This window comes from Protopterus annectens, chromosome 6.part0 (genome assembly GCF_019279795.1).
Source record: "Protopterus annectens isolate FY-2018-M chromosome 6.part0, PAN1.0, whole genome shotgun sequence".
Classification (NCBI taxonomy): domain Eukaryota; kingdom Metazoa; phylum Chordata; order Ceratodontiformes; family Protopteridae; genus Protopterus; species Protopterus annectens.
This window is the reverse complement of record NC_056737.1, coordinates 413,522,609-413,544,224: the sequence shown is the minus strand read 5'-3', so window position 1 is coordinate 413,544,224 and position 21,616 is coordinate 413,522,609. Positions and strand designations below refer to the sequence as shown.

General features: G+C 40.5%; 1 protein-coding gene across 1 annotated transcript in view; it reads right to left on the bottom strand.

Annotated features, from left to right (window-relative positions):
* Positions 1-21,616, bottom strand: part of RYR3 (ryanodine receptor 3) — a 3,250,282-nt gene that overhangs the window by 746,750 nt on the left and 2,481,916 nt on the right. The window contains exons 63-64 of the mRNA XM_044074157.1: positions 9,861-10,099; positions 5,210-5,291 (exon numbers count right to left, since the gene is read on the bottom strand). Of these exons, the coding sequence (XP_043930092.1) occupies positions 5,210-5,291; positions 9,861-10,099 (321 nt within the window). The remainder of the gene's footprint in view (positions 1-5,209; positions 5,292-9,860; positions 10,100-21,616) is intronic.

Below are 21,616 nucleotides of genomic sequence, written 5' to 3'. Positions count from 1 at the left end.
AGGATGATTGCCTAGATGCAGACTCAAGAGTGCTGGAGTACAGGTGTATGTAGCTTTTGTTGGTTGTTTTAATGGAATTCTGGCAGGATTTATTTAAAAAAAAATGTTCTAATTGTAGTCCTTCCCTAAAATAACCCAAATAATGCTGTAAGGAGTACAGCTTGCAAACAGAACTTTAAACAGTTAATTTAGCTTGACACTTCTGTATTTCGATATCTTGCCAAAGCCAGACATTTGGCTGCTATGCAGAAGTTCTGTAGACAGTGAAGGGAAGGCTGGTACTGGTGATAATGTCGATACAGCTGGTGTCATCATTTTCTAGTTGATCTAGTGGCATTTATGGTCCACATACATAAATGTGGATATCACATAGATGTTTTCAAGATGTTTTAGTACATTATGGAATGATGAAATTCTATGACATTTGGATTGCTATAAAACGTTTTGAAAGCATTTGAATTTTATCTATAATAACACCCCCACACAATATGAATGATGTAGAGAATGCATGATGAATTTTGAAAAATATGTAACTTTGAACTGATCACCTGTGTGTGGATGACTGTTTTATTCATCTGATGTGACACATGATAAAATATACAGAGAGTTGTGATCAGGTCTCTGATTGCAACCATATTAGTATGTGTTTGAGACACTAATGCCAAGAAATTCACCTCATGGCATCCATGATGAGAACATATAATAATTGGTTAGAATGAGTGAGACCCAGTCATAACTCTTTGCAGTGCATGGAGTTTTATCTACTCCATGAACTAACAGTTATAAAAGAAAAAAAGAGCAAAGTGTTTTACCAGCTTTGAAAGTCAGTAAAACACTTAACGAGTGCTGACACATAGACAGCAAGTAAATATAACTGGAAGAAAAAAATCAGGGACAGTTTATTTAGTTAAGTAAGTTGCTTACAGACTGATGTCTGTAAACAACCCAGATCAAAAATATGAAACAAGATATTTAGTGATATTTTTGAGTGAAGGAATGTCCCTTTCGTGAGACCAGACCGTAATAGTGCTTATTAGCTGTAAAACAATTTTACACACTTCTTTGAGTGCTGTTATGGTTATGTCTCATTCTACAGAATCCCTTTTTAAGGTGGCATTAAAGCACATGGCTCCTGTTCTATGATTTGATTTGCAGGTAGATGCTAGTCTCGCAGTCCAGGGGACCATTAAAGAGCCTAACCCAAATTCCCAGTTGCTACCAAACACTATCTGGTTAAGTCTCAAGTCTCAAGGTCACACAATAGGCAAATGAGAGCTGAGGGAATCAAACTCATAGCCTTAATCCTCTTCATTAACTGCCATTACCAGGCAATCACTTAAAATGCAGAAAATGCTAGATGAACAACTGTAGTGCATTACTATCTTTCCTGATTCATACCATTAAAAACAGGATGCCAGTATGGGACAATACATCACTCTAACACATATCTCACACCAGTTCCACTGTGTTTTGATGAATGTACATTTTGGCAACAAGTGCAGGGAGTGTTGTGTAATGTCAAAGTTACAGATAGCTGAAGGGGTGCAAATGTGAGTGGTATGTTTTGTTGAGAGAGGTGATTGGGGCTGGAGGGGTTGAGACTACTTGTGAGTGTACTTATGAGTTAGGGTTATGATTCAGGATAGATGTTGTATGTTTATGTGCTAGTGTCTGTATTTTAGGGTTAGGGTCAGAGGTAGGTAAGAGATAGGTAAGAGGGTGGGTCTATATTATAACCTCGAAGATACACAATCAGAAATATCCATTCATCGACACATAATTGTTGAACATCCTCTTCACCGAACATCCACATCATCGGTTTATTTTCAAGGGAAAGAAATCGGTAGTCCAGTAATCCACGACACAATATAACAAACACTATTAAGTGGGGGCTTCACCCCCCTCACCCCCCCCAACTAAATTTACTAACTCCGAGATTGCACTACAGTGGGGAAAGGGAAGATTTAAAATAACAGCCAACAGATTTCTTTCTCTTGGAAAGAAATAGATGATGTGGCCGTTCACTCAAAAGGATGTTCGACACTTAGGTGTCGATTAAAAGGTACTCGTGATTTTGTACCTTTGAATATTTAATACAGACCCATGGGATAGATGTTGTGTTATTAGTGTGTGTATGTGCATGCTTGTGTGGGCGAGGGTGTCTTGTATACTGGCAGTGTTACTGGAAGGTTTTTATTAAGGTAAGGTGTTGGGTAAGGGATGGGGAAGGATCAGTGTTAGGGTTAGGGCAATCACCCATTATTTTATTAAGATGGTGCACGGGGGCTACTAGTATTCTCGCTTTCACTTCAACATTAAGTATGCCTGATCATACAGAATAGATCCCTTGCACTTGCTACTGCATACAGCCTATAGAGAAGTATGTATGCTAGACAAACAGTTGTTTTCTTTGACCAAAAATATATCTCATTGTTTAAAAAGTATTACTGAAGAATGTTCAGAAATACTAAAATCTGTCCAGTCAGACCACAAACACAACAGGCTAATAATACTGTTTAAATTCCAATTAAAAAGAAGATGACAAAATATAGACTGTTAACGAACTTGTGTCACTTTAAATCTCATTACCACCTTGTATCACCATTTCTCTAAGTAAATTATAAACTTTTATCATACAGCTATATTTTAGTATTCCTGAAGGCCACTTTTTCTGTAAATACAGTATCTTGTTTGTTTGGCAGTGTGCTTGACAGTTGTCAGAACTGCTGTCAAAACTGTCAACTGTTTGAAAACATCTGCACTTTTCTACTTCTTGTTTTCACTGCCTGGAGAGTTTTATAAAGATTACTTTATTTTTTGGTCTATATTAAACATCTTATTTGAGGGATGGCAAACCCAGGAGTGCAGCACCCCATAATCCAGCTACCTGGTGTGGAAATAGATCCCACAGCCTTCAGCTCCAAAGGTAAGTATGCAACCTGCTGCGCCGCTGAGACTGTAAAGCCTCAGACTGATATCCTCTGGATCACAGCAAGTTATGCCCTTTGGAATCAGTTCTGCATAAAATTGGGTATTATTTATGAGGTTCCCAACATAGTTAAAGAAAATGCTTTGATTATCTTTGTAAGAGGTAGTGATATTCATTTTATACATGGCTTTACAATTTTTGATCTTACACCTGAGGTCTCTGTAATCCAATTTGAGATAATTTCTATAAGAAGCAAATTCAAATTTCTTCCTCACAGTGAAAAGTCCTTTTTTTAGAGATTGTTGACATTGGGTTTGAGACATAAGGGCTTATTCTGCAGGAATTAAGATTAGAGTAAAGGTCAGTACTATGCAAACAAAGAAAAACAAACCACTGCACAATTGTTGGAAATGGCACTTTAATAAACTTCACAGTTTAAAAACATTAAAACGTGACTAAGCGCTTTCGCCTACTTTTCTCTTAGGCATCATCAGAGTCTGGTCAATACTATAACCAACTGCTTTTGTCGTAGGATACTTGAAGGGCAGAGGGGCTTTGAAATTTCATTAGATCATTTTAGAGCTATAGAAGGTTGGACTAAAAAGAAAGTCCTGAATACCGTAGGGTTTGTTGGAGTCATGTACTGAGCTCTTAAGGGGAATGTGACAGCCTGCTGTCCTGATTTAATCAAGGAAGGGGGAAGACTTTGAGAGTGGAGCAGACCAGGGCTATATTTGAAAGAATGACGTAATTTACACTGGGACCCCTATCATTAAAAGGAGATTTATTTATTTATTATTTATTTACATTTGATAACCAAGTAGTGTCCGACTGAGCTAGATGCCCACTTTCAGAGGAGACCCTGGGAGAAAAGCTCCAAGAAAGATCACATAATTATACATTTGTACATATGACAATTACAACAGGAGTTCAAACGCAAGTTCCTTGATGTATATAAAAGCATATAACAATGGTAGTACAATAAGCTTATACTATTCATACAGACAAAACAAAAATGCGTTTTTTTTTTTTCAGGATAAAAATATCACAAACTGAAGCTAAGAAGGCTCAATTGCAAAGAAATATTGACAATAGATGGTGGGGAGAAGGACGTTAAGACAGTAAGCGATTAAATTAGTTAGCCTGGTGGAGAGATGGTGTTTATAAAATTAAATAAATGCTATGCATACCTGCTGTTGATTACATTTCCCAGTTAATACATGGGTATTTAAAAATCAACCTAGGACCACTGCATTAGATTCAATAGGCAGGGACTCCATCTGTTTGAGGTAGGTATTATGGTCATCAGGAGGCACAGAACAGACTCTGTAGTTGGCGATAATATCAAACTGAACTTGTTTATCGATAGTATGATACACAGCAGTTTTTGGTTACTGACATGCAGAATCTGCTGTGAGGTAATGGGACTGTGGATGAGTATGGGTATCCCCATACCATTGTCAGAGGGCATGAATGAATGACAGTCACTAAACGCAGGAAAACAGACTTTGTTCTCATTACTCTCTTTCCTTTCATCGCCTCTTTAAAATGTGCCTGTTTGGTACTTGGAGGATTAGGTGGGATAAATGAAATTACAGCCTGTCTGAATAATGATTACTTGTTAAAGCACAATCAGGCATCATTAATGTAATCAGGAGGGGATATAATGTCATACTTTTGTAGGCTGAATACTAAATGCTGTACCTGTTAGAAAACTATTGTCAACTGTCAAGCATTAAGGTAGGATTTTTAAAAAATACATAAGATGGATATAACACCTTGTAATGCTGATGAATAAAACTAGAACTGCACATATGATGCTTACGTTAAATGACTTTATTCTAATTTATGTCATATTTCACATTAAAGTTGCCAGCACAGCAGTTCAAAATAGGCCATCTTACACTGTACACATACATTTATATCTGAATTAAAAAATCTGCAAGTTACTGACTTAGAATAACTGCATTAGTCTTAATTTTCAACAGCTGCATATTCTATGTAGCAAAACAGTTAAGGAAATGTGATGTAAATAAGTTACGTACTACTTGTAGCAGTCTGAGTCACACAGTCTGCACCCTGTAAGCTGTGTGACTGACTTCATGGCCACTTTTGAAAAGATATTTCTGCCTTTCCATACATACATACTTAGTTTGCATGGCTATGAACATGAAGGAATCACCAGTACTGAAAGAATTTTGAAAATGGGTTCTACATATCAAAAGGTTGAGGATTTGCTGTAGAATTGTTATGCTTCAGTTTCTGATTTCCATGGCCTACCTTTCAACATAGATGTTCTTTCCTGTTCCAAGAGAGTATAGACTGCAAAGGATTCGATAGGCTGAAACTTGCACATCATCCACTGAAACAAATAATATCAACTCGTTTAGTGATTTTCATGTTTATTGTATACAGACTAAACATATCTGGTAGTACATATTTTTTTCTTGTCTTGGAAAGAAAGTGCAAATTATTAGTTCTTGTTTTGGAAGCAAATGCAGTTTCACAGACGGACAGTAAAGTCTAATACACAAGGGCCAAAATACATACATGACCTCCAAAGATCAAACTGAGCAAGGTGTTTTCTATGGCTTGAAGGAGGATCAGTTTGGAAATACCTGAGGACCCATTCCTACTCTGTTTGCAGAAAGAGAGAAAAAAAATAGAGCCACTACTACAAGAAACAGACACAAGGCCTGCTGTCAGAAAAATGGATACATTAAATTCATTGACCAATATGCCCTATAAATGCAAGTTATGTTAAGAAGCAAAAAATACTTTTAGCAAGGGGCAAGCCATTCTTTCGCTTCATCTCCTATACCTCCCTACTTGCATATATTAACACCTTGCACAACAATGGGAGAAAGAAATACTCTTAAATGATGAAAAAATGTTTAGCACATCTGCAATCTCACAGATTTCATGGTAAAGCCAAATAATGTACACCTAATGCAGGACTTGTATATTTGCGAAGTTAAGAGTAGGCAGAAAAAAATTCAATGCGTTACCGTTTGTGAAATGGCAAGACTCCCCAAGAAGAAATACTAAAATTCCTTTATACAACACTAACTTTGTGTAAAATATATGTATAGTATGAGTGTGTGTGTGTGTGTGTGTGTGTGTGTGTGTTTGTGTGCAAATGTATGCCACAAAAAGACCATATAGGCAAATAGAAAGGGATAGTGAAATGCCATGTGAAAGACCCAGGAGCGGCCTTAGGTCAACTGGTGCCCTAGGCAAAAGGTCTCCACGGCGTTCCCCACCACGCCACCCAGTGCCCCCATCCTGGTCTACCTACACCAAATAAATAGTAAAAATGTGCCCCTGCTACAGCGGCGCCCCTAGGTGGCCACCTAGTTGGCCGATGCCTAAGGCCGGCTATGGAAAGACCACCTCTATAACAGAAGCTAGTAGGGCATATCAAATATTGCATGATAACTATAAGAGACAACCAGAGGAGATTATGAGATTGGGGAGGAAAACTGGAAAGGCAATTTACATACAAAGGAAAAGGTAGATGACATATGTATGACTTCTAAGTATGCAACAAATTACAATAGGTTTAGGATTTTAGCTTGGAACTGTTTGCATAGGTATTTTATACTTCAAGCAGGCTTAAGTGAATTTTCCTCAGGTATACAGCAAATGCTGGAAGTGTGATGGGAAAGACAGCAGTAATTGGAAATGTTTTTTGGGAGTGTAACAAGATGACAGAGTTGAACAACTCACTTCAGAGTGCTTTGTCAGAAAAGATAGAGAGCAAATGGTTGTAACTAAGGAAATTATTCTTTTAGCTAGGACACATAATCTGAATTGCCAAAAATTTAGTAAGGCTTTTCAAAGTTTCATGCCATGGGCTACCACAAAAGCAATTACTAAGAAAATAGAAATCAAAATTTAAACCAACTATAACTGAAGTATGGAATATTATAAAGAAGATACAGTAACTGAAGATGGGATCTTTAGAAAAGTGAAGGAGCAAATTACATAGAAATAAATGGACTTTTACAGAATAATGTTAAAGGAGAGAAGTGGGGTTTAAGGATGACAGAAAACTGAGCAAGTTATGTAATGTTGAAGTGAAAGTTAATTGTTAAAAATTTATATTCCATGAAAACAAAGAGAAATATCAAAATGTTTTTTTCTAATAATGTACAAGTACATATTCAGTGTTGCAACTGTGATTTTAATCTTGTTGTTCTTCTTCTTTTGGCTTTTCCCAGTTAGGGGTCTCCACAGCGGAACTCTGCTCCGCTAATGATTGGCAGTAGATTTTTACAGTGCCGAGGTGCCAGCTCGACGCCCAACCTAGAAACAAAGGCACACCCATTCTACACATGTCTTTCGAACAACACTCGACCGCAGGGAGGACATGCAGACTCCACACAGAAGGTGCTCCAGCCAAGAATCGAACGGAAGAACCTCTTGCTGTGAGGCAACAATGCTACCGCTGCACCACTGCAGCAACTGTGATTTTAATAAAGATATTTAAAAAAACTGGGCATTCCCAGACTTGAAAAAAGTATAAGAAAATCTACTAAAAAGTTGATTCAGGCAGATTTGAGATGTTCAAAGTCATGGAAACATTGGGAAGAATGATGCAAATATGAACAAAGTTTTGACTCGGAGAGAACTTCCCAGTGGAAGTGAGTTTCTTCAAGGTTCTGAGCTTAACCCACTGCTGCTCATACTGGGGATAGACTGTATCAGCAAACAGGTGGGGGGGAGGACAGATCAACAAGCTACTATATGCAGACAATGTAGCGCTACAAGCAGATTCTGAACATGAATTCCATCAATTATAGGGTACAGGAATATAAAACTGAAGGTACATGGAATGAGTACATCAAGACAGTGCTCATATCAGCAAATGGGGAAATCATAGGCTCATAGGAGCTTACGTGGCTATTGGCTTTGGGGCCGTTATAAGCCTAGCCAAGAGTTTAGCCCATGCTTAGACAAATCAGCATCTGATGCCCCTGTCCAGCAGGGACATGGGTGGAATCCCAGTGTTATATTTTCTGTTTCCTATCCAGTTGAGAAATCAGAAGACATTGAAAAATGATAAAAAGGGAGAATACCGAAACAAGTTTACAGCTTCAAGTATCTAGGAGATATTGTTGAGAACAAGGGAAATCTGAATGAGGAAGTGAAGCTAGAATCAAAGGTATTGTAATCAACAAGCACAAATGTTGGAGGTAGTATGTAATAGAATGTCAAAGAAGCTGAAAACTAAGGTGAAAAAAACAGTGGTACAACCAATGCTTCAGTATGGTGCAAAGACCTAGGCAGTGAATGTAGAGCAGCTCAGTAAGCGTGAGGTGAAGGAGACAAAGTGTCTGAGGCAGACATTAGGATGCATATTGTGGGACAGATGAAGAAACAGATTACAGTGGTTCAGTCATATATGTAGAAAAGCAGAAAATAATTTAGTAAAGTACATTTAGGAGAGACAGGAAGAAGGCAAGATAATGCAAGGATATCCAGCCAAGATATGGATAGACTGCATGAGAGAAGACCTGTTACAGTTGGGCATGTTTGTAGAAGAAGGCAGGAAAGTGACTCTGAGTAGATTGAGGTGGTGATAGTCAATGCAATATCCTGACCTTATACAAAATGGAAAAACGGGAGATGACAATAATGAAAATGCTAATATGGATCAAACTTAACCTTGGGTGAGATTGTGATTGAGGACTTAAGTTCCAGGCTGATTTCAGCCATGTTAAACATGGTGGAGACTTGTGGCAGTGGCAGCAGCAGAAACAGGAGAATTTTCTGTTCATAACTCAGGTGCTTGCCTAGGGTGTTGATTCTACCTACTAATGTCATTTTCAACTCACATGCAGACCAGTTAGTTCAGACTTTCTCTTTTAAGCTTATATTTTTTAAAATAGAAAACAATCATGTAGGCATGTTTCTTTTAATGATTACACCGCACACTCTTTCTGTTTTTTCCAACCGATTTTGTTTTAAGATATAAGCAGACTATTGGAGAGAGTATTTAATTACTGTACTGGCCAATAAACTGCGGTGATGGTGCTGCGGTAGCATTGTCGCCTCACAGTTAGATGTTGCCCATTCGATTCTCAGTTAGAGAGTCTTCTGTGTGGCAACATGCATGAATGGGCATTCCTTCGTTGAAGGTTGTGCGTTAGGCCCGGCAAGCCAGCACGTAAGACTCTACTGCTAATCATTAGTGGACCTGAGTTCTGCTGTGGTGACCCCTAACCGGGAAAAGCCAAAAGACACAATCAAACAAACTGGCCAATAAAAACACTATTTGCTAGTCACTGAGCAATACTCCAAGCAAAGATAGGAGTACTTAATAAAATAATTGGAAATCCATGTTTTCTGACATCATACTTATTTCTGAATAGCTATTTCACTTGTCCCAATGAAATATACCAAAGAACTCTGGAAACCTCATTAAGACACTCTAAAACCTTCTCCTCTAAACACTTATAATATTGTTATGGATTGATCACTGAGACACAAAACACTTACTGAAAATTTGACATATAATGCATTGTTTCTGTAATTTTTCATATATATATTTCACCTCTGTGTATTTCCCCAAACTACTGTTTAGTTCAAAATGCCAATAACTACATGAAATCAGAAAATGTGCTCAGCTGAGAATTTTTTTAGCATTTGTCACGAGGCATAAAACATTACCATCCTTCACAGAAACAGAACCGTCAACTTACATAGTAAATAAGTACTCAAGGATTAACAACTAACAGTGATAACACCCACAATGGATAATTTGATGACTGTCTTTATATGGCTAACAGTTATTTTCATTTGCTTAAATCTGCTAATTCAAATGTGAAACTGTTCTTTTATGACATTTCATATGTTGATGAGGAAAAAGCATAGCTGTAGTTAAAAACTAAAGTTAAACGATTTATTACAAAATATTGGCACTTACAAAGTAAATCTGTTCCAAACTGATGCTGAGCAATATGTTCAAATAATGAAGTCAGGACAGGTAACAAGGCCACAGTGGTGTAGTTGATGTTCTGAGTAACTCCTTTTATCTGTGTTCGAGAATGGGTAAACTTTCCAAGTTTCAGATTTTCTGACGTCTTCTCCAAATCTTCAGCAGCATTTTCAAAAAAGCCTCGCAGTCCAGCTTTTACCAGCTCTCCTCCAGACTTCATGACAGTTCTGCACATCAAAATACATTTTGCATTTGGTCATAATGTTTACTTGCACTGTACATTTTAAATGATTAGGTTACTTGCATTTGTTAAGCGTTTATGTTTTAACCAGGGAGGTGGGTTGACCACATAGATCCTTATCAGCTACAATCTTGGCTCTAGCTGAATATATATATATATTTATATATATATATATATATATATATATATATATATATAGCCATACTGAATTCAAAAAGCAAGCAGTGGATTTCACATTAAAAACTTATGATGAACTTACTAACATCTGTTCAGTAAAAATCAAATAAATTATTAAAATAAAAACACACCAATGAAAGCGGAAAGGATAAACGGTTCACTTAAAATAATAACAATCCAAAAAGAAAACCACATATAAAGTGAACTAAAGCAATGCAGCAGTCCAGTAAAATGATCAATGTTCAGTACAACATTAACAACCAAACTTTAATAAAACATTACCACTTTCACAGTACTTAAAAGACTGCTTCATCAGACATTAAGCATGATTAAAATTTTATATAGGCAATTCCTAAAATATCCTAGCTAATCAAGAAAATCAATGCATTGGTATCATGGCAACAATGCTGCAGTGCATCTGTTACTCATATTCAATTAAAGAGGTCATATTTCTATAAATAAAAATAAAACATATATAAAACAGTGTATAAACATTAAAATACAATCAGAATACAATAAAAACATCATCCTACACATATATAGATGAATAAAGCATTTTCATTTATGCAAACTCCTAGCTTTAAGGAAGGGGTTCAATCAAACTTTATCTTTCGAACCCTTACCAGCATCTGCCCTCATTCTAATAACCCACCACGTCTCTGACATCTATGTTAAATTCTCAATGTCGCCACCACATTCATTAGCTTCAACCACTTCCATAACCAGAAATTTTAAATTATGTGTTGAATCATGACTGACCACACGTTTGGCCAAAGCATTCATAACAATACCATTCCTGATGTCATACACATGCTCCCTAATCCTGTCATTACACCTCCTATTGGTCTTCTCTACGTAAAACGATGAACATTTGTTGCAAGAAACTAAGAAAATCACATTAAAGGAATTACGGTTTGCCTCAACTCTAAAAGTGAATATCCTCCCTATATCTGGATGTTTAAACATCCCTGAGGAATCAATATAAGCACAAAAATTACATTTAAGACAGGGAATTGTCCCAAACTTAACATCTTGTGTCATATTGTTCACCTTGCTTCTAGGTTGACATAATAACCACTGAACGGATTTCTTGCTTTTAAATAGGAAACTAGGTCTCTCCTCTACTATCTTTCCTATAGCTGGATTGCTAATTAGAATGGGCCAATGTTTCTTCATCACATCAGCCACTGAACTGATATTATTATGTATAAAAAACAGGAACAAGAACCACATCTTTATTGTATCTATCAGTGTTGCATCGCAGACCACTGTTTTCCGAAAAGTATGGTTTAGCTAAAGCTGATCTCAAACTAGGGACTTCCCCAAGAATAGCTTCAGTGTAGCCATCCTCGTACCCTCTTTCTATAAACCTTGTCCTCAAATCATCCACTTCACTCAAATATTTGTCATCATTGGCATTTAGCCTTGAAATTCGCATTCCCTGCCCCCTGATTATATTCTTGAAAATATGATTTGGGTGCATACTCTTTCTATGTAACAGGGTATTTCCGTAAGATTCCTTCTTGTGTGTCATAGTACTTATACTCCTATCTAATTTCCTATAAATCTTAACACCTAAAAAATCTATTCCATCATAAGATTTATTTATACTAAATTTAAGAAAAGGGGTACTCTTATTTAAATATTCAAAAAACAGTGCCAAATCATTTTTGGTATCTGTCCACATTAGGAAAAGGTCACCGACAAAACATCTGTAAAAGGCTGTTCTCAAACTTCTGTCATTATTTTCTGACTTAAATCTTCAATGATTTGCCAATTAGTTGCTAGAAAACCACAATTTTATGAGAAATAGACCAAAAATATGAGGCACAAATCTGGACATTGTGTGAAAATCTGTACAGCTGAGAGGTATGACAGGAGTTTTAAATAAGACTCTTATTTTAAACCCTTATTATTTTTTTACAACTCTTGCTACAGAAGTGTGTCTTTACTAATACACTGCAGAGATAAAGATGTGGTTAAGATCGTAGTTTTGAGGACCATTAGCCCTGACATACATTCTTGTAAGATCTTGAGCAAGTTGTACAATGTCTTTGTGCTCTCTGTGTTCTTTGTTTGCAACAGGCACATCTGCTACAAAACTAACAAATTAAAAAAATATACTAGTAAGAGTTGTCTAGCATTTTCAACTCCTCATAATAAAATGGACTACTATTGTAATACTATAATTTTATGGAAATGACTTCACTGGTTATCTTCCAGTCATTGTGTTCTGCCTAGGATAAATATGATACCATATGATAACTAAACAAGGAAAAAGGAAACACAGATTTGATACACAGTTTTTGGGAGCATTTTTACCATTACAAATAACTTCAGAACTAACATATATTCATGTGTGTGTGTGTGTGTGTGTCTGTGTCTGTGTATGTATGTATATATATATATATATATATATATATATATATATATATATATATATATATATACATATACATGTAACAGCTGTACATAGCATTTTGGGGGACACCATTTGGTCAACAGGGACAGATAGTTTACATGTGTGTCAGATCAACAATATGCCCTGTCCCTGGGGATTGTGTGATCCCAGACTTGGTATATATAACTTGAAGGGGGTGCAAAGGCATAGAACTGTTATACAAATGTCTGCTTATTTTCTGTTTAGCTGGAAGTGAGCTTTGATGTTACATTTCATTGTAAATAAACTGTATTTAAACTGATAAAGGTGCTTGTGTTACACCTGCTACACTGGTAGCTGGCAACAGGTATAATTTTTATTTATTTCTTCTTTGTTGACTGGGTTACAGAAGAGCAGAGGTGTTATTTCTACTACTAGGAGAAATGTTGCCAGGGCATTGGAGAAAGTACTGCTGTGGATGTAAATAAGAAGTTATGTACCTACCATAACGTTCCATGTTAGTTGTCTTCTCTCGCCTTCTTTCTTGCTTGATGGTTCGGAGCCGATTCCTCGGCTCCGACTCGGCACTTGCTAAGCTCGAGAGTCACTTTTACCAGCTCGAGGCAGCCCCATATCCCATGATGCAAGGCGGTAAGTACCCAGATCTCGTTTGATGACAAAGGGCAATAGCACCAAGCATAAAATACTTCCCAAAGGAAGAAAGAAAAAACTTACAGATGGAAGAAGGACCAGGTCTGAATGGTCTTCAGCATAACAGTTTCTTATAACAAGGTCTGTCCAGGCCAGGGGGAAGGAGGGAGGGTCGCAAGAAAGAAGGCGAGAAGACAACTAACATGGAACGTTATGGTAGGTACATAACTTCTTAATGTTAAGTTGTCAATCTCGCCTTCATTCTTGCTTGATGGGACCGCATCCCTAGCACCTCTATCCTGGGTGGCTCAATGGAACAAACTCTTGTGGACTGTAGAGCCAAAACTGGCTCTGTCCCTGGAGGCCAAGTCCAATTTGTAATGGGAAACAAAAGTGTGAGGAGTGGCCCAAGTGGCCGCTGCACAAATAGTGTCTAAAGGAAGTCTAGCTTGAAAATCTGTAGAAGTAGCTAAGCTCCTAGTTGAATGTGCTTTAGGTTTTGAGCACAGCTGTTTTCCCCTGAGCAGATAAATTTCAGAGATGACCGAAGAAAGCCATCTAGACAAAGTCACTTTAGAAACAGGAAGGCCTTTTTTTATTATCCGCATAGGAAACAAAAAGTTGATCAGATTTTCTAAATTTTTGTTCTGTCCAAATAATATCTAAGTTGACGGTGGACATCAAGATAATGTAGCTTTTGTTCAGCTCTATCTGAATAGTTAGGAAAAATACAGGAGATCAATGGATTGATTCAAATTGTTCTTTGAAGCGACCTTAGGCAAAAAGGTTGGGTTAGTTCTCAAAGATACTCTGTCTTTGTGAAAAAACAAATAGGGGTCGAACCGAAGAGCATGAAGTTCAGACACCCTCCTGGCCGATGTAATAGCCACTAGGAATAAAGTTTTCCAAGAAAGATATTTCAGGGAACAAGAAGCAGCTGGCTCGAAGGGGAAGAATCAAGGATGTCAGCACTAAATTTAGATTCCACTGAGGAGGAGGATTCCTGATTGGAGGTTTTAGTAGGAAAATTCCTTTCAAGAAGGCCCTGCAGAGCCTATGGGACATAATATTATGATCTGCTATCCCGACATGAAAATTGGAAATAGCAGCCAATTGAACTCTGACTGTGGAAGAAGAGGAGCCTGCATGAAAAATCTCTGCTAAGAAGTCCAGGACTGCCTGAACAGGGGCAGTAAAAGGATCGATATTCTTGGCCTTAGCCCAATAAGAGAAACGTTTCCATTTGCTTGTATAAATCCTCCTGGTAGAGGATTTTAGCGAAGCTACTATGATGTCTCTAACTGGGTTAGAGATCAAAGGAAGCCTGGCTAAGGAAGGAAGTGGAGCAACCATGCTGTGAGGTTGAGAGAAGGGATTGACCGGTGCAGCTGACCCGATTGGTGTATCAGAAGATCTGGCACTGGGTCCAGATGCCACGGCTGCACCAAAAGGTGATGATGGAGGAACGGGAACCAAACTTGTCGAGGCCAGTAAGGGGCAATGAGAATCAATTTGGCTCTCAAAACGGTAGCTTTCTGGATAACCTGAGGGATCAGAGGAAATGGAGGGAAGGCATAAAGAAGTCCCTGGGGCCAATCCTGGGTCAGAGCGTCTCTGGGGGGATGGCCTGATAGAGGGAAGAGGCTGAAGAAGTCTGGACATTTGCTGTTTTGGCGAGTAGCAACAAGATCGCAACATGGACGACCCCATTCCAGAAAAATCTCTTCCGCTATAGATTGCTTGAGAGACCACTCGTGAGGCATGAGAATAGCTCTGCTCAATCTAACCGCTACAATGTTGGTTTTCCCAGGGATATGCGTTGCTACCAGAAACCGATGAGAGGAGATTGCCCATTGCCATAGTCTGAGCGCTTCTCGACACAAGGGGTAGGACTTGGTTCCGCCCTGTTTGTTGATATACCAAACTACAGACATGTTGTCTGTGTGGACTGCAATTGTCCCTATGGGAAGAAAGTCGTTGAGGGCTTGCAACGTTAAAAGCACTGCTCTCATCTCCAGGACATTTATGTGCAGATGGTACTCGAACGGCTGCCACGTCCCATGAACCATCCTGCCCTGATAATGACCCCCACCCGATCAGGGAGGCATCCGTGGTGACAGTGGCTATCGGGGATGGGGGTACAAAGTACCTGCCTTGGTGAACCTGAGGAGATGTGATCCACCAAGCAAGATGCTCTTTGCATGTCTGTGTCACCAGAATCTGGTGACGCATTGGAAGTTGCTGGTATGACCATTGTGTGAACAGCATCCACTGAAGAAGGCGCATGTAGAATCGAGCCAGGGAAGAAGAGTAATGGCCGCAGCCATGAGACCTAATACCTTTAGAACCATTCTGGCCTGTACTTTCTTGTTGGCCAGAATGATCCTGACATGACTCTGAATGTCTGAAACTCTTTGATCTGTAAGGGTAGCTGACATCGAACAGTGTTTAAGTTTGCCTATGAAGGTAATAGACTGGCAGGGCGATAAGGATGACTTTTCGAAGTTGATTGAGATGCCCAAATGAGAACAAAGGTTTATTGTGTAATCCCTGGCTTGTATAAGCTGATGCCTGGTGGTGGCTGACAGGAGCCAGTCGTCGAGATACGGAAACACCTGGAATCCTTGACGTCTCAGGTGAGCCGTGACCACTGCCATGCATTTGGTGAACACTCTGGGGGCTGTAGTGAGACCAAAGGGCAGGGCTCTGAACTGGAAATGACTGGACCCCAGCCGAAGCGGAGAAATCTCCTGGAGCGTCTGTGAATTTTGATGTGATAGTACGCATCCTGAAGATCTATTGAGCACATCCAGTTGTCCTTCTGTAAGAAGGGCAGAATTGACTGAAGAGTGACCATTCGGAATCTTGTCTTCCTGACAGACTTGTTGAGTCTGCTGAGATCCAATATTGGTCTCCAGTCTCCCGTCTTTTTGGGGACCAAAAAGAACCTTGAGTAGATTCCGGGCTCTGAATGGTCTATTGTAACTGGCTGAATGGCTCTTTTTTGCAGTAGTTTTGAGACTTCTAACTCTGCAATTTCCCTTAGACCGGGTGGTACATCTGGAAGGGAATTTGAAGGAAAGGGACTTTCCTCGAAAGGAATTATGTAACCCTTGGATATGATCGACTGTACCCATCTGTCTTGAGTGAGGGAATGCCAGGCTTCTGGGTACAGTGATAATCTTCCCCCGACTGCCTCCAAGGAGGGACAGCCGGGCAACATCTCAGGGATGCTGAAAGGGCTTGTCAGAGAGAGGCTCTCTGTTTCCCTGGTTTTTCGGACCCCCTCTGCCTCTAGAGCGGCGTCTGTTGTTGTTACCCCCTCTGCCTCTAGGGGTAAACTGACCACGTGAATCCGGCGTGACTCCTTGGGATTTACGGAACCACATTTTCCCACCTTTCTGTCCTTTGGGATAAGGTCTAGAAGGGGTGGAAAAACGGACTCCAACAGCAGAAAGAGTCTTGCCGTCCTGTTCGCACCTGGTCAAGGTTTCCTTCACCTGAGGGCCAAACAAAGCTGACCCATCAAAGGGAGAATTTGTGAAGGACGCCTTAAAGGTATCCGCAAAATCACATAGCCGCATCCAGGCTTGGCGTCTAAGAGCCACACCTGTACCTGCGGCTGTACTCCCTCCATCCGCAGCATAAGATATTAGCCGCATGGAGGAGTTTGCAATGGAATTGAGGGTTCCTAGCTGTGAAGCAATTTTTTCTTGAGCCCCTGCAGCTGTAGGATCCTGAACTACTTCACCCAGCTCCTTAAGGATATCCCTCTGGAGTCTGGTGAAGTGACATAGGTAATTCAGCGAACGCATAGCAAAGGTCGCTGAGGAAAACATCCACTTACCGTACCTATCCATGGTCCTAGAGTCCTTATTAGGAGGATGGACGGGCACGGAAGGATCTGCAAGTTCCTTTTTGGTGGCCGCAGCCACCACCATGGCATCAGCGGGGACACCCTTGGTGAGGAATTGCTTGTCACACGGGGCAGTGATAAATTTTGAAGGCCTCCTAGGGACTGGCTCTACAGAGTCAGGAGCTGCCCACGCTTCGTGCAATAACCTGCATAAGGGGTCGAAGGCGGAGACACCCAGGAGGTGGAGGGCCGAGATCCAAACGCCTCTAGGTATACTGACTCATCCTCAGAGGGATTGTTGGTGGGCCAGTTTCCCCTCTGTTTAAGGAGTTCTAGGATGTCTGAGAAGGAGACATCCTCAGAGGGGGATCTAGGGGATCCCTCTGACTCATCAAAGTCAGTATCCAAAGTGACAGACTCGGGGAGTCTACATGTTTCCTCTTACAAGTCCTCTTCCTAGGAGGATCTCCCGAAACATCAGGAGAATCCTCGGAAGAGGGGGGAAATTCCCAATGGGGAAACCTGAGGCGGAGGATCTCTGGGTCCTGTAGCAAGAGAAGTGGCAGAGATGTCAACAGGTACTATAGAGGGAGGAGCTACGGGAACAGACTGCTGACTGATACCAGTGGCCAGCACACTCTTCATCACCTCGAATGCTCCCCTCCCAGGCAGGTCCGAGAGAACCCGTTCCGAAGAGCTGGGAACTCCAGGGACCACTGAAAGGGAAGTCTGCGAGGCAGATGTCGGAGCCGAGCTCACCAAGGCCGAGGCTCCAAGGGGAAGAGCGGGTTCGGACAAGGGTCCGATGCCACTCACCCCCTCGGAGGAGACCATGGAAGCCCGACCACCGAATCCCTCTAAGGAAGGTCTCAAGAGCAGATAAGAGTAGAGGCTGAAGGAACAGAAGGGGGTATCCGTCCTCCAGCCGTAGCAGTAACCATTCCCGAAGACTCCAACTCCAAGCTCTGGGGTAGAGTTGAAGGAGGAACTGTAACGGGGTGTGGACCAACAGTCGTCTGTTGAGACGGACTATGCAACATTTGGGCCAGTACCTGTGACTTAAGTAATCTACTGACCACTCTCTCTAGGTCATGATCTGACAGTCTGGATGACCTTGAAGATCGGCTCCGATGGCTCCGTTCGAAGAAGAGGTGAAGCCGGAGCCGAAAGTATCGGCTCCAAGGAAGGAGACCTCAACCTCTTCCTGGAATGAGCCATCGGAACCGATACTATAGATCCTGTCGGAGCCGACTTCTCGGAGCCGACAGGAAGCCTCGATGTATCGGCTCCAGCCGGAGCCGATACAGCCACCAAAGTAACGGTGTCGGAGCCGATCGGAGCCGACACCGATGCATGTGCCACATGGGGGTCGGAACCGATCGGAGCCGACACCGAAGTGGTCGATGCAGATTCGGCACCGATAGCCATCGGTGCGAAGGCTTTGTTAAGCCAGAATCGGCTCCAGCGGAGCGATCTCGACTCGGAACGAGTCGGAGCCGAGGCCGCAGGCTTAGACACAGAAGCCTGGGCCTTGGAAGATTTAGCTGATTTTGATGGAGCCGACTTAGCCGGAGAGCCCTCCGGCTTAAGAAGGCCCCTAAGTATCAGCTTGTTGCGTCTTTCCTGCAGGACTCTCTGGCTGAAGGAATGACAAATAGCACAGGAGTCCTGCAGGTGAAGAGGCCCCAGGCAATACAGGCAAGAAGTGTGACCGTCTGTCAGAGACATCTTCTGACAGCACGAGTCACACTTCTTAAAACCTGAGACCCTCTCCTTTGACATGGTGCTTCACAAAACACACACACACACCAGTCAAAAATTTAAATTAAAGAAAATACCAAAAGGTATTCCTAAAACAAACACACACACACCCTAACAGGGAGGGGATGGGATGGGTAAAGTTTGACTAAAAATATTAAAAGAGACAGGGATTTTCTGTCAGGAAATCTAAATAATTAACTTATAACTAACAATAAAAGGTTTTTTTTTTAACAAAAAGGGGCTTTAATATCAATAAAGAGAATCACTTACCAGGAGCTGGTAAAAGGAGGACCTCATAAGCGAAGCGGCAAACGAGATCTGGGTACTTACCGCCTTGCATCATGGGATATGGGGCTGCCTCGAGCTGGTAAAAGTGACTCTCGAGCTTAGCAAGTGCCGAGTCGGAGCCGAGGGATCGGCTCCGAACCATCAAGCAAGAATGAAGGCGAGATTGACAACTTAACATCTTACCATAACAGTAGATGTTCGAATGATCACTGCTGAAGTAGCCGTAGCTATATGGGTTCTATCCATACCTCTCAACTGTCCAGATTTTCACAGAATGTTCAGATGTTTACTTCATATTTTTGGTCTGGTTCTCATGGATTTTGTGTTTTTCTGGCAAACTACTGGGGACTGAAGTTACTAAATAATGACTGACATTTCAGTTTCAGACATATCCTTCAGAAAATGCATGCTAACACAAAACAAGCAAACTGTTATTCTAGCAACTTTCTAAATTTATAAGAGCAATATTTACAACCTGTAAATATTTTTTGGCCTTTGTCCCCTATAACTTTTGGATTTGTCCAGATTTTTTGCACTAAGAAATTGAGATACTTGGTTATATCCTGCCAAAGATATAACAGTTGGGCAGCTTTCAAAGCTTCAGGATACCTTCTATTCACTCAAACTGTCAGGCAGTTCAAGCTGAGATGACTATTAGAAGACAAGTTTGGGTGAGAGGCCCTTCAGTGTGTTCCTATCAACAGAGACAGTGAAGCTGAGCCATGAAAGGACAAAGCTAGGAACAATAAAAAATCAATGTCTACACCCTAGCATAACACACCAAAAGCAAGGGGGTGGAAGGAGGGAGCATCTACTGAAGCAGTACATAACCAATTACAGCCAAGGCTACTGCAACAGTGATAATTCAAACATCTACTGTTATGGTAAGTTTACTTACACAGCTGTACTATGTTCATCATACTGATCATTGCTGCAGTAGCCTTAGCTATATGGGTAGATTACCCTAGCTAACTATATTAGGGAGGTGGAAGGGGAAGAGTCCAGGAGCTCCTGGAGAATGTTCCTAGAAAAGCATGATTTGGACTAGAGAAGTAATCAAACTTATAGTACTTTGTAAAAGTAATTACAGAGGACAAAGTAGTAGCTTCTAGAATAGTTTTTAGAATCCAAACCTTTCCAAAATGCCACAGATTATGTCAAGGGCCTAGCAAAGTGGGCCTTGACCCTGCTTGGAATAGTCTTGTTATGGTAAGTATAGCAAAAGGTAATAGCCTTAGACAACCATTTGGGAACTGTCTGTTTTGATACAGGTTGTCCAGTCGTCTTACCTTCACAAGAAATGAACAACTGATAAGAAGATTTGAAAAATTTAGTTCTGTCAAGATAGTATCTGAATTGTGTGTGGACATCCAGGGTATGGAGTATCCTTTCTCCCTCATGTTTAGATTCAGGAAAGAAAATGTGGAAGTGGATAGTTTGGCTTAAAATAAACTCAGCCAACACCTTAGGCACTGAAAAAGATTAGTTCTCAAAGAAACCTTGTCTCTGTGGAAAGTGACATAGGGTTGAATCACCAGACAAACTTGCAAATCAGATATCCTTTTTCCAGAGATCACAGCAATCAGTAAAACTGTTTTCCATGTTAAGAACCTCAAATCATCCAGGTTAGATGATGCAAACAGAACAAGCATTAGCTTTTCTAGCACGATATTAAGATCTCAAGGAGGTGCCACCGGTATTCTTGGAGGCCTCTTATGCAAAACCCCTTTCAAAAACATTTTGACATGAGAATGCATTGAAAGAAGAGGATCCATGGGAAGACAAACTAAAGTGGCTAATAAATGAACCTTGACAGAGGAATAAGAAAGGTTATAGGATAATAACGCACACAAATATTGAAAACCAGATAATAACTAACCCTAAATGGGTGCTGGTTACATTGATAGCACCAACCAGAAAACCTTTTCCATTTGTTAACATATGATTTTCTAGTAGCAGTCTTTCGTGTCTCCATTAGTGCCTGCTGCACTTCTTCAGTAAACAGGTGCCTAAAAGGAATTAAGACCGTATCATCCAAGCAGTCAACTGAAGCTGACTGATGGCAGAATGTATCAAACACCCCTGTTCTCGTGTGAGTAGATCCAGTCTATGAGGAATCTGGTAATTGCCCCTAGCCATTTCCAAAAGAGGGGAGAAATACAGTTGCCTGGACCAGAATGGAGTCACCAAAATTATCTTGGAGGATTCCTTCTGAATCCACAGAAGTACCATGAATATTAGTGGAAAAGGTGGAAAAGCATACTGGAAAATTCCTGACCAAGAAAAACAAAAGACCTTGAACTGAATCTTGCTAGTTGATTGCTCAGAAAGGAGACAAAGAGGTCTACTTGAGGAGTGGGTCTATATTACAATGTTAAAATGCTGTAACA